This window comes from Mastigoproctus giganteus, chromosome 12 (genome assembly GCF_048544385.1).
Source record: "Mastigoproctus giganteus isolate SK-2022 chromosome 12, ASM4854438v1, whole genome shotgun sequence".
Taxonomy (NCBI): domain Eukaryota; kingdom Metazoa; phylum Arthropoda; class Arachnida; order Uropygi; family Thelyphonidae; genus Mastigoproctus; species Mastigoproctus giganteus.
In genome coordinates this window covers 132,905,441-132,917,797 of record NC_143586.1, presented here as the reverse complement: position 1 = coordinate 132,917,797, position 12,357 = coordinate 132,905,441, and the positions used below count along the sequence as shown (strand labels likewise).

Below are 12,357 nucleotides of genomic sequence, written 5' to 3'. Positions count from 1 at the left end.
AAGAGAAAAATCTGAAAAAAAAAATAAAAAATAAATAAATACAGTAAATAAAATTCAAAACGTAAATTAACACAACAGTTTCTTCAGAAATGCAATAAGAAACTGAACTGTGATTTAGCAGTTTTAACAAATGAAATCTCTCAAATGAAATGTCAAAAAAAGTTTTATAATAAAGCAAAATGGAAAATTATGCCCTCACCCTCTAAAATTTATTAATAAAAAATAAAAATGCTCTTCAACAATGAAAGGTAAACAAAGTAGTCAATGAAGAAAGAAAATGATGTTCCAAATTCACTTGAGAATAAACATGAATAAAACATTCACCCAAGAATAAACTGAGGATTTTAATTAAATCCTGTAGCTTATTATTATTATTATTAGCCGTATAGTGCAAGGGAGCCTGAGGCTTATGCTGCACCAGCTGTGGTATTAATTATAAGAAATGATGTGTGCAATAAGTTATTCAAATAAAAATAACAAATTAATAATGCCTTTCCTGATGAATAATAGTCAACTTGAATAAAAAATAATTCTTATTCAAATAAAAATTTATTCGAATAATGTCCAACTCTCTGAACTTATGCACCTGATCAGCGACAATATTCAAAAGCAGAATGGGCTTTACACACATTGAACTGCACATCCTACTATTATCAGGATACTTAATGTGTGCCACGAAAATGCTCTCTACTTCATCCTGCTTTCACCACCAGCCTGTAGTGTTGAACCTGACATGATGCATTGATTGATTCATGCTACTGTTGCCATACCCTAGTCCTGCATTGGCATGGAAAACAAGAGCTAGGATTTATCAAACCAATTGACTTCTTACCATTTTTAAAATGTTTGGTGCCAGTATTTCTGTGCACTCTGTATCCACAGCTGCTTGTTTTTAGGTGATAAGAGTGGGGAGGTTATCAGCTGTTATACCAATTTGCATGACAGTCATATTTATTGCGCATTCTGATATACCACTTTGCACACCACTTTTATACTGCCCTCATTTAATTGGGGGCAGTATAAAAGTGGAAACTAAATTTAGTTTTCACATCATCAGGCTGTGTCTGGTCAAGAACTATTGTTATTGGCAGAGGTTTGTGGTTGTTGAATCATTCCCATTATGCTTTAGACACTGTTGTGCGTGAATACCCCACAGAGCAACAGTATCTTTGATATTTGCATCAATGCACACACACACACACACTTGTCATCAACTATTATACCATGCTCCATGTTACTTAGGTTGTAGTGTTGGTCTACTCTTTCAGTGAATTGTGTACATGTGTAATTGTGTGCACATGCACACACATAGGCGCCTCCTTAGCCAGGTGGGAAGGAGAAGCAGTGCGTAGCACACGCTTCTTGATTAGACCGGGGTTCGAGCCCGTCACCGGAGGATGACGGAATACGGAGGATGCGGAAAGGTCAGGGAATGACCACCGCATATCTCGGAGCAATATGGTCTTAGTTGCTAATGCTCCTAAAAACCAAAATAACAATAACGACATGCACACACACATATACTCACACACTGTTCCTTGATATCTGACTACCTGTTTATATAGTCTGTAGACACATAACACCATTCCTGTTGGAGGGGTCAATTCCTTGGATGATTGGGGGGGTGTATCTAATTTTATGGTCACTCAGTTTATGTTGCAGCTGTAAAATAACATCAGAAATTACATTATTGAAATAATCTCTTGTATACTCTGATGCCCTTGGTCTAATTTTACTCAATTATTGAAAATATTGATTAACTAATATATATGAAAAGTTTGCTTTGAACTTTTTTCCTGGTTGGATTAGCAACACATGGTGACATACTTGGTTATTAGCCTGGCAGTGGTGGAATGGCTTAACAGTGAAATTAATGGCATTCTTCTCTTTAGCTTCCTAAATATATAAAGTTTTACTTCAGTATTTTTGGAGTGATGTTTTTTTATCAAAAATTATTAGGTGAAATGGGCAAAACAACAGTAAGTTTGTATGCATTAGATTGAATTTTCATTATTAATGGGTTTATGAATTGGAAATGAAAATGTCAAATAGCATTTTGTTTATATTTTGTTCATAGTTCCCACACCAACACAATTGATAAAAGTTTTACTATTTTGAAAATAAGTATGAGATAATATAGTTTTAAATTTAAACTTTTCTTTAAAAAATTAATTTTATTGTTGTATGTAATAAGTATTGCAGTTCATTAAGAATAGGTCAAGTTAAATACTTCAAGCAGAATTTTTAAAAATTCCAAAACTTTTTTTCAGAAATAAAAAAGAAATAGGTGGGCCTTAAGCTATACACCACCTTACATGTTATATTTGGGTGGGGGCGGGGAGGTACCACCACTGCTGGGTTAATATCAAAATTTGTTTACAAGTGTAAGTAGTTTACAATGAGGTGGGGTGAATACAAAAAAAAAAAGATTTGTATTCACCTAGAAGCAGTGATAGAAAGATGAAATTTTTTTTTTTTGATACCTTGACATCTCTATAATAACCATACATATTTTGATCTGACAATTCATTTCTTTTCTTTGCAGTGCTGAATGAAATGAAGTTACAATGGACAAAGTGGAATACAAATAAGTGATTCAGTTCCTCTTTCTGCAAGGGAAAATGCCCAAAACAATCCACGAAGAAATGGTCACTGTTTATGAAGAACCTCAGTGCATGATGAGGAAATCCCAGGATGCCCAGCAACTGCTGTGACAGAAGAGTGTTACAAAAATCGAGGCATTAATCATGGAAGATTGCAATATTAGTGCCAAAGAACTAGCTGCAGAGGTCCAAATTGGTGTAGGGTATGTGGAGAACATCATTGATCAACAGTTGCATAAGAATAAAGTGTCTGCTAGATGGGTTTCCAAACTTCTGACTCCTTACCAGAAGAAAGAAAGGACACAATGTACACATGAAATGTTGTTGATTTGCCAGGAAAGGCAAGAGGAGATTTTTCACGGCTAGTCACCATGGACAAAATTTGGATCTATCACTATGATCTCGAAACTAAACAAAGGTCAAAACAGTGGAAGCATACAGAATCACCACCCGCAAAGGCAAAGGTGCAACCAAGTGCTGGCAAGGTGATGCTGTCAGCTTTTTGCGATCAGCATGGTGTAATACTAATAGATTTATCTTCAAAAGGGCTGTACTCGACAGCAAAGTATTATTCCAATCTCGGCATAACGCTGCATGCTGCTATAAAAGGGGGAAAAAAATGGGGAACGCTGTCAAAAGGTGTGTGTGCGCTTGCTCCATGATAATGCCCTGCTTATTCCCTCAACCTTGCATCTTCGGATTTCTTCCTCATCTTTGGCCTGAAGTCTTTTTCTTTGTGGAAAAGTTTTGTTGCTGATGATGAGGTGATTTCTGTTGCTGAGTCGTGTTTTGAAGGATAGTCAGAGGACTTCTACAAAACTGGCCTGTGAAAGTGTATTGAGAGGTGGCAAAAATGTGTCATTTTGTGTGGTGACTATGTTGAATAAGTGTAATACATGGTGTTTATTTCAACCTTCTATCGCAACTACTTCTGGGTGAAGTAGTTGTAATAGGTCAGCTAGTCTAGGCAAATTCTGATTTCATTATTCCATGGTAAATACTTTGCACACTTAAGGATTATTCTGTTTACAAATAAGAAATCAGTATAACAAATATATTTCTCTTAATATTTTATAAGAGACATGCAATAATTTAAATACAGTAAACCCCTGCTATTCGCGGGGGTTATGTTCCTGAGAAATGTCGCGAATACCGAAAACACGAATACTGAGTTATGGCTCCCATAGTAATAAAGGGGTTCCGTTCCAAAGTATGTAATATATAAGAAAAACTAGTCTAAAATTTTGTCTATGTATGTATTATACGTACCTTCATAATATGACTATGTACAATGACATATGCTTGCATTTCACATAGTGAAATGCAAGCATATGGCATCGAAATGAAAATAAGAAAAAATTTAATAATAAATGTAATATTTATTAGAAATTTCAAACAAATCTTTCAAACCAGCACCTTTGCTAGCTAAAAAACTTATCCCACCAGTGCTATCACCAGTTTTGCTAAAGTGTTGATAAAGTAGTTTTGCTTTTTCACGAATGATGAGTGAACTTAGTGGAATTTTATTTTGAGTTCGGTCTTCTATCCACAGATTTAAAGCCTTTTCCATTTTTCTAATTTAACATCACGAGTTACAGAGCAAATTTTTGAAGCAATTAGTGCGTTTTCACGGACACTACGGCGGATTTCCGATTTTTTGATTGATCGTACTGTTGACTCATTGATTTTATAATGTTTTGCCACTGAGGAGACACTTTCACCATTAGAAATTTTGTCTAATAACTCAATTTTATTTGCTAATGTCATCACCTTCTTTGATCTTTTCACATTTCCCTTGTTATTGGTAGCCATATTTTTGTACGGATTAGAAAGAACTTGTCCACAATAAAGTCACTTTCTTCCGTTTACACACTTGAAAAAGTCTGTTTTACACTGCAAAACGGTAGATTTATCACTTTTGTAAGCATATCAATTTATAAATTGATAAATTTATTCAATTTATAAGCATATAAATTAAAAGCAAACGACAAAACATCTGCGCTCGCGATTTTGTCACCCCTCACCCACAGAGCGCTGTTTTGACCGCGAAAGATAATTTTAGCCACGCCCATGTTTTTTTATGGGGGAAAATATTCACAGCGCTTTAAATTTCACATTTTTTTAGGTTTCATTTTATATTAAATCAGCAATCGCGAATACACGAAACCGCAAATACAGATACCGCGAATAGTGGGGGTTTACTGTATAACATATCATCAGTTAATCCATTAAAATCAGCTTATTCACTTTATCTAATTCACTTTATCACGTCAGTACCACTTATGGCTTTGCATAAACTTTTATGATAATATATTTTTGCAGCACACACTGGAATTTATGGAAATTTGAGGATTAGTCACAATTTTTGATTAATATTTAACCTATATGCAGTCATGTGTTGTTGATTGGAGACCCCCAGAGATTTTCAGAAAGATTATACTCTAGACACTATCTACACAGTTGAAACAGCTGAAAATACCTTTAAAGAATAGTTTTTGTTTAATTTCTCTTTTGAAAATTCGAGTAGTTTTCATTGGTTGTCAAGCAAAAAAAAAAAGCGTTTTTTTTTTTTTTTTTTTTTTTTAATTAATTGCAACATATGCACAGCTCTTACTGAAAAGCACTGAAAGTTTTGGGTTACTGCACAAAGAAAAAAAACTATATTTCAGGGTTCTCCACAATGTGAGAATTTTTCAAATTCTTTGCACATGCTAGTTCAGATAGTTATTTATGTTTATTTTGTGATTGACATAGCTACCTTGTTCAGTTTGTGCAGAAATTGATTTGCATTTAATTATCTGAGGATATGATTTCTGTATAGAACTCGGGCATCATACTTGATATGTGTAAAAGAATAAAAGTGCATGATATGATATTTGCTCAGAATAGATTGTTTTTTAGAAAATTTTGTCTTGTCCCCTTGAGTGTATGTTTCATCTGATAATAAACTTCAAGGAAAATTATGCATACCTGATATAAATCTCCAAAAACTGGTATCAAATAGAAAAAACTTTGCGAACAGTACATGGCACACAATAATATTTATATATTTGGTGCCTCCGTAGCCAGGTGGGCAGGAGTGGCAGTGCATAGCACACACTTCTTGATTAGACTGGGGTTCGAGCCCGTGACCACCAAATATGGAGGATGCGGAAAGGTCGGGGAATGATCACCGCATATCCCCGGAGCAATATGGCCTTAGTTGCTAATGCTCCTAAATATATATATATATATATATATATATATTTTTTTTTTTTTAACGATATCATTGTAAAATCTTTCCTGGGTGTGTATTAGATATAGTAACAAAATTGTAGGGAAATTATATATTGGCAACTATGTCCTACATTAACCCATTCATGAGTGTGAACACATTGTCTTCAGATATCATGTACAAGCTCTGGGAAGTACATATGTACAATTGATCCACATTTTTGGAGATCATTAAAAAAATGCATCCTTTGATATGAATTTTCTTTAAATTTTTCTTGTGCACGCTGCCATCCCTTGCTGTTTCCAGCTAATGGTAGACATGGTTCTAATTGATTACAGCACTAAATTATATCTGAAAATTTGACAGGGCCATCACACCTGTTGACTGTTATTGTCTGGTTTTGGCTTACAAAGGCTGATATTATCTGTAATTTAGAACCAGATAGTGACTAAATTAAATGATATATAAACAGATGGAGAAGATATTATTGCTTTTGGGGGGGAAAAAATGGCTTTTTTTTTATTCTAATAATTTAACTTTTAACTGAGCCAGACACACACAAATTTGAAAAATCAGCAAAAAATACTTCAAAATTGTTCAGTTTATTTTGATGCCACCTATATTTTCAATCTTTTCTGAACAAAACAAAAAAATCTTTACTGTGTATTACAAACATATTTTTAATTAATTTTTGAAAATTAAAACTTCCTTTAGACCTGTCATTGAGCGAATGCCTATTTAAAGACCGCATATTTGAATGTATACCGTGATAGATGACAGCTTGTCATAACGGGAATACTTGCTGCACGAAATGTGAAGTGCACACATTGACATTTGATTTCAGACAATGCATCAGTGTCAGAAAGTCAGTGAGTTACTGATGGAGAAAAGTGTGCAGTAGTAAAGAGGATGTGCTATTAATAACTCAACATAACATATGTTAATCAAAAATTTAACTTTAATTAGGTTTAACTTAACCATAAAGTTTTCCTAATTGTGCAATAATTAACAGACATTTATAGTATTTTCTAAACTGAATGAAAAGAAAACAATTTCAACAACAACTATTATGAGTTTAAGTTGTCTGGATGGAGTAGAGGAAGCACAAATTGCTAAAATATTGTTGGGGATTGAATCAACCCCACACTTCTGATTTCAGGTTGATGATGGCAATCATGTCAAAATAAGAAGAAATTGATATTTAAAAAGTATATGCAAAGTTTTTATTTTACAAAGCTTTAAAATATAATAGTGAAACTCACTTCATACAGCACACCCTTAGTGAAAACTCATTACAAAGAGCCCAAACACATACAGTAAACTCACTTGGTAAATGGTTAAGAGCCAAATTAAGGAAGTGCATGCTAGTCATAACAGATTTTTTTTTTGAAAGTATATTTTAGAGCATTTCCTTGATTGTGTATGTGATCTATGTCTGTAAGAAAACTTCACACATATTTTATGTTGTATGCAAAAGGAAAAAAATCAAAAAAACTTGCTACTAAAAATTTAGAGCAAAATTATTAGTTGCGGCATTATAAAAGTAGTACCAAATCAGAATATTTGAACTGCCTTTGTTTCATGCAGGGAACTGGTATGTATTACTCTTAACAAATTATTTTTTGAAAGACAATTCTTTTATGAATATTGTGTTAGTAAGAGTAATGGTAGTTGATGAAAGGAAGCAAGCTTATGCAGCATTAGCCACAAAAAAAAATCAATTTTTGTATCACCTGTCCATCCCCTCTAGTAATTTGTCTAATTTGGCCTTAAATTTGTTTAAACCACTGACTTCTACAACACCAGATGTAATTTTGTTTTTGTAATTATAGGATAGATGTACTACAGAAAAGCAATTTCCTGTCTATCCTATAATTATCTTTCCCCAATTTACATTTATGCCCCTTTATGAGTGCAGTTTAATGATGCACTGCTCCAATTTGTGGAACAGTGTCAAAAGCTTTTCTGAAATCTAAGTATGTGATACCAGTTATTTTTTGCATCCAGCTCCTTTGTTATGCATCATAGTATCCAATTAGATTTGTCAAGACAAGATCACCCCTTAACAAATGCCGACCGGGCTAGCCAGGTGGGTAAAGTGCCTGCCTGGCAACCCAAAGGTCACGGGTTCGTATCCCGCCTCGGTCTTGGATCAAAGTACTGCAAAAACCTTGGGAGGTGCACTATGGCCACAGAAGCCAATGCGCCAACAACTACCCTTAACAAATCCATGCTGTGATTGCCATATAACCTGCATTGCGTCTTTAATCAGTGACTATAATTTTCCTTGGAACAGAAGGACCTGCTCTGAACCCCAAAGATGCTCACATAATTTGGCTAAAGGTCTGCCCCATGTGCTTAATTTACTTTTAGCTTCAACAATTTCTCTTTCACTTTCCTTTTAGTTATCAAAAAATCATTTACTCCATTTGAATTTGATATACTTTGCATCTCCTCTAAAAAATTCTTTACCTGTGTGAACATAGATGCAAAATATCTATTCAGTTTGTTAGGAAACCTGAACAGGATCATCAACAGTTAAGCCATTCATATCTAGTTGACTAATGTGATTCATCTGTTTCCTTTTATTGTTAACATAGGTCCGGCACTTTTCTTTGCTATAGACTTCTCATAATCTGCCTTAGCTTGCCTTGGTCCCCTTTGTGACTTGATTGCAGGCTAGTTTACACTTACTGTAGGCATCTGTATCTCAGTTTTTTCCAGTTTCTCATCAGTTTACTTGTCATCCATTCAGGTCTAAACCTTGAACAGTATTTCTCATATGGTATGAAAAGCTTTTTAGCTTCTACAATTACTTCCCTGAATGCATCCCAATTATAATTTGCTGTTGATAAGATTGTCAGTTGATCTGAAGAAAAAGAATCTGAAAGCTATCAAAGTCCATTGTAGTCACCAAAAGCAAAATCACTTCCTTTTAGCCTTGCCAGTAGTTACATATTTATGTAAAACCTGTATTAATACACTATGATCACTGCTCCCTCCCTAGTGGTTCTTTTGTCTGCAGATTATTATCATATAAAGTCACTGATAATTTTTAAGAAGGAAGTGATTTCTACACCAGCATGATAGAAAATTTTCCCATGCTGCTCTAATGCACTGGTGTAGAAAGAAGGCTTACAAACAAGTCTTCAAAAAAAATTAATTTCACTGAACAACCCGCCCCTTCCCCACCAGTTACCCCTTCTATTTTTGTTCTTTGAAGTAACCTTTAATTGTGTATTTTCTTGATGTAACATTGAATGTAAAGTCTGTGGTCAACAAGTTTCCTCTTACTAGTATGATGTTTGCTGTAATATAATTTTCTTACATATTATGGCACACTTCTTATTTGTGCCATTATGTGTTTGTTTCTGATCTTTTTTACTTTTCATTTAATTAACTATATTATTCAAATATAGTTATTCAACTTGTATTATAGCTCTAAATATAGATTTATAGCTATGTCATTCAAGAAACTGTTATTTTGTTTTGAATAAAGTGCTACTTGACTGAAACCTTGGAATTAATTTTGTATTTTCCCCCCTTTTTTCTGTGTTATATGAAATTTTAGAAATTTTAACCATGAAATATGAAATTTCATGGTTAAAAACATAACCATGAAAGTTAAAAACTTTCATGGTTGTTTTTAGTGAAAATACCTTGGAATTAATTTTGTATTTTTTCCCCTTTTTTCTGTGTTATATGAAATTTTAGGTTAAAAACTTTCATGGTTATGTTTTTAGTGAAAATACTGACATTAATGCTAATGGAATTGTGCTTGAGTTTAGTTGTGGCTACATTTTTCTGTTTTATTATGACTTCTTATGTTATATCTATTTCATATATAAGTAATATGGTATCCATAAAGTTCTCTGGTTTTTAGTGGACAAAAGAGAAACAAATGCAATTATAGACATGCAGTTTGCTGTAATTTTTAGGAAATCTTTTACAAAGTTTTATTGTGGTCATCCTTCGGGTAGAGCTATTGCCAGTTTCTCAGTAGTCATGAATGCCATTGTGATGATAGGTTCTGCTGTGCTACCAACAAACATCCTGAACTCAACAAGGCAGGGGCGCCTCCGTAGCCAGGTGGGAAGGAGCAGCAGTGCGTAGCACATGCTTCTTGATTAGACCGGGGTTCGAGCCCGTCACCACCAAATACGGAGTATGCGGAAAGGTCAAGGAATGACCACCGCATATCCCGGAGCAATATGGCCTTAGTTGCTAATGCTCCTAAAAACCAAATAACGAACGAACGAACGATCAACAAGGCAGTAAATCAATTATCAGCTGGATATACTGTTTAACACCTAGAATGCCCACATAAAACTTTACAGGAAATTGCAAGTTTATAGCACTGCATTTGTTTCTCTTCAGCATCCATTGAAAACATGGAAGGAACTTTGTGGATGTCCTGTATAACTAATGGTTGTAAACATGAAAATTCAGTAAAATTAAGCCAGTTTATTTATTCTGAAATATAAACTTTAGTTGAACAGGCTACCAAAAAAAAAAAAAAAAAAGTAAGCATGAAAGCTAATCATATTGCTGAATTTCTTTCAGTGTTATTTACTCTTAATGTTTAGAAATGAACTTCATGTTCCTTTTTTTTTTTTTTTTTTCCTTTAGTCCTTACCATTTGGGAAACAAAAAGCGACAAATTTTAGACAAAGCTGCAGAACAGATAAGCAACTGTAAAAGAACATGTCTTAATGACATGTCATCGTATGGAAGAACTAAAAATGGTATATTGGGACAAAGGAAGTGTTTTGTGAATGATAAATGTTCTAAAATGGCCAGTAAATGGAAACAAGATGAATCTGATAAACATAGAGCTTCTTCAGCACCAAGTATGAAACATTGTCAAGGAGAATTTAGTGCAAAAGAAATTGAAGTAAAGAAGAAAGATAAAAACAAGGTACAATTCTCAATTTTAAATCATTCAGGAACTTCAGGAAATTACAATCAATGTCATTCTCGTTCACGGACAAAAGAAAGTAAGTCTGCTCTGCCTTCAACTTCAAGAGCTAGTGAACACAGTCAGGATCCGTCCTTTTCATCAAAATTGGCCTACCCTTTACATGCTTCTCGTGGAGTCCAGTTTATTGACAGTGATAGTGAAGAAGAAGAAGTTCGAAAAATTTATCCCTTTCATTCATCAGAAATCTCTTTAAAAGGTGGAGGACAGAATTCACAAAAGTCATCCAATAAGAAGCAGCATCGTGTATCATTATTTCCAAAGTTACAGTGTCTCACTAGTGAGAGTGATGATGATGATGACGACGATGATGATGATGACTGGCCGAATCATGGGCGGCGACGCTTATTTGTACCGCTCCTCCCCGACAGCGATTCTTCATCGGAATTCACAGACTCAGTACATTGTAAAGGTGCAAAGGGTGTTTCAAAATCTAGAAGTGAGTTGAAATCTTTTAAGAGGCTTCAAAATAACGATGACAGAACAAATCAAGAAGCATTTGGAAAAACAGTTAGGACATCACAATCAAATCATACATCAGATACTGGCCATTATTTGCATGATACTACTACTCAGGAATCACAGCATCTGAGAAAAAGACATCCACAATCTGCTACACGATCTCCTTTTCAGAGGACATCAAGGTATACATCCTCTAGAGAAAACACTAGTTGTAATGCACATTTAACTAATAGGAATAATGCTTTGCCATTAGAGGTCACTGGTCCAGTGACAGCTACAGGTTCTAATCCTTCCGTTGGTAGAACTCGACGTCACTCTCCCAGAATATCAAGAGCTTCACCAGGATTTCGATCCCGAGCCACTCCTCGTCATCTTGGAAGCAGAAGTAGCATGCGGATGTTAGCTAATAGATATCCAGAGGTATTTGATGCAGAGGATAGTGATGAAGAAGAAGAGTTCTTTACTGCGCATTCAGATTCTGGTAGTGACCGAGGAATATTAGATATGGATTTTCACTTGCTGATGTCTGGAACTGCAAATTCCAGAAATAATTTCAACCATGATTGTGAAGAAAGTAGTGAAGATGAAGTTAGTGTAATTTTTTCTAATTCTCCAAATTTTGAAGATAGAAGGCATCATTCAAATAGGTGGAGGCCTTCACGAGGATCTTGTAAGTAATTTTGAGGATACTATAAGCATTTTAAATAATATTTATTTATCTTATTTTAAAAAGACTGCCAATTTGTGTGATACTGTTGAACTTCATAAATGTGTTGACATTGGGTGCTAGCCTTTGCTTGATTTTTGAAATCCAGTAATGCACAGAAGTACTGGTAGTAAAACGTATTGTTATAAATCTGTGCACTTTGCTTCTATAATATTCTGCCATATTATAGAGAGATACTGCAGTGAAGCAGCGTTGTCACTATGGCATTTATAACATTGTTCCCCTTGAGAAAGTTTTTCAAGTATCAAATTTTAAGTTAAAAAAACTGTAACAGTCACAAGTAATATATGATGTAACTTGAAATTGTTACTTGCAGTTATATAATTTGCAATTGCAATAAAATTTCCTGATTGCAATTGAAGAAACAAGCATG

The 12,357-nt window shown here is 34.4% G+C and overlaps 1 protein-coding gene across 5 annotated transcripts in view; it reads left to right on the top strand.

Annotated features, from left to right (window-relative positions):
• The window catches only part of LOC150077437 (uncharacterized), a 178,700-nt gene that overhangs the window by 46,523 nt on the left and 119,820 nt on the right, over positions 1 to 12,357 (top strand). For 4 of the 5 annotated variants that reach the window (XM_090386263.1, XM_090386264.1, XM_090386262.1 and 1 more), the window contains one exon: positions 10,447 to 11,927. In XM_090386263.1, coding sequence (XP_090242389.1) covers positions 10,447 to 11,927 — 1,481 coding nt within the window. Of the gene's footprint in view, positions 1 to 3,485; positions 3,597 to 10,446; positions 11,928 to 12,357 lie in introns of those variants that run through there. The other variant, XM_090386266.1, reaches the window with a different exon arrangement.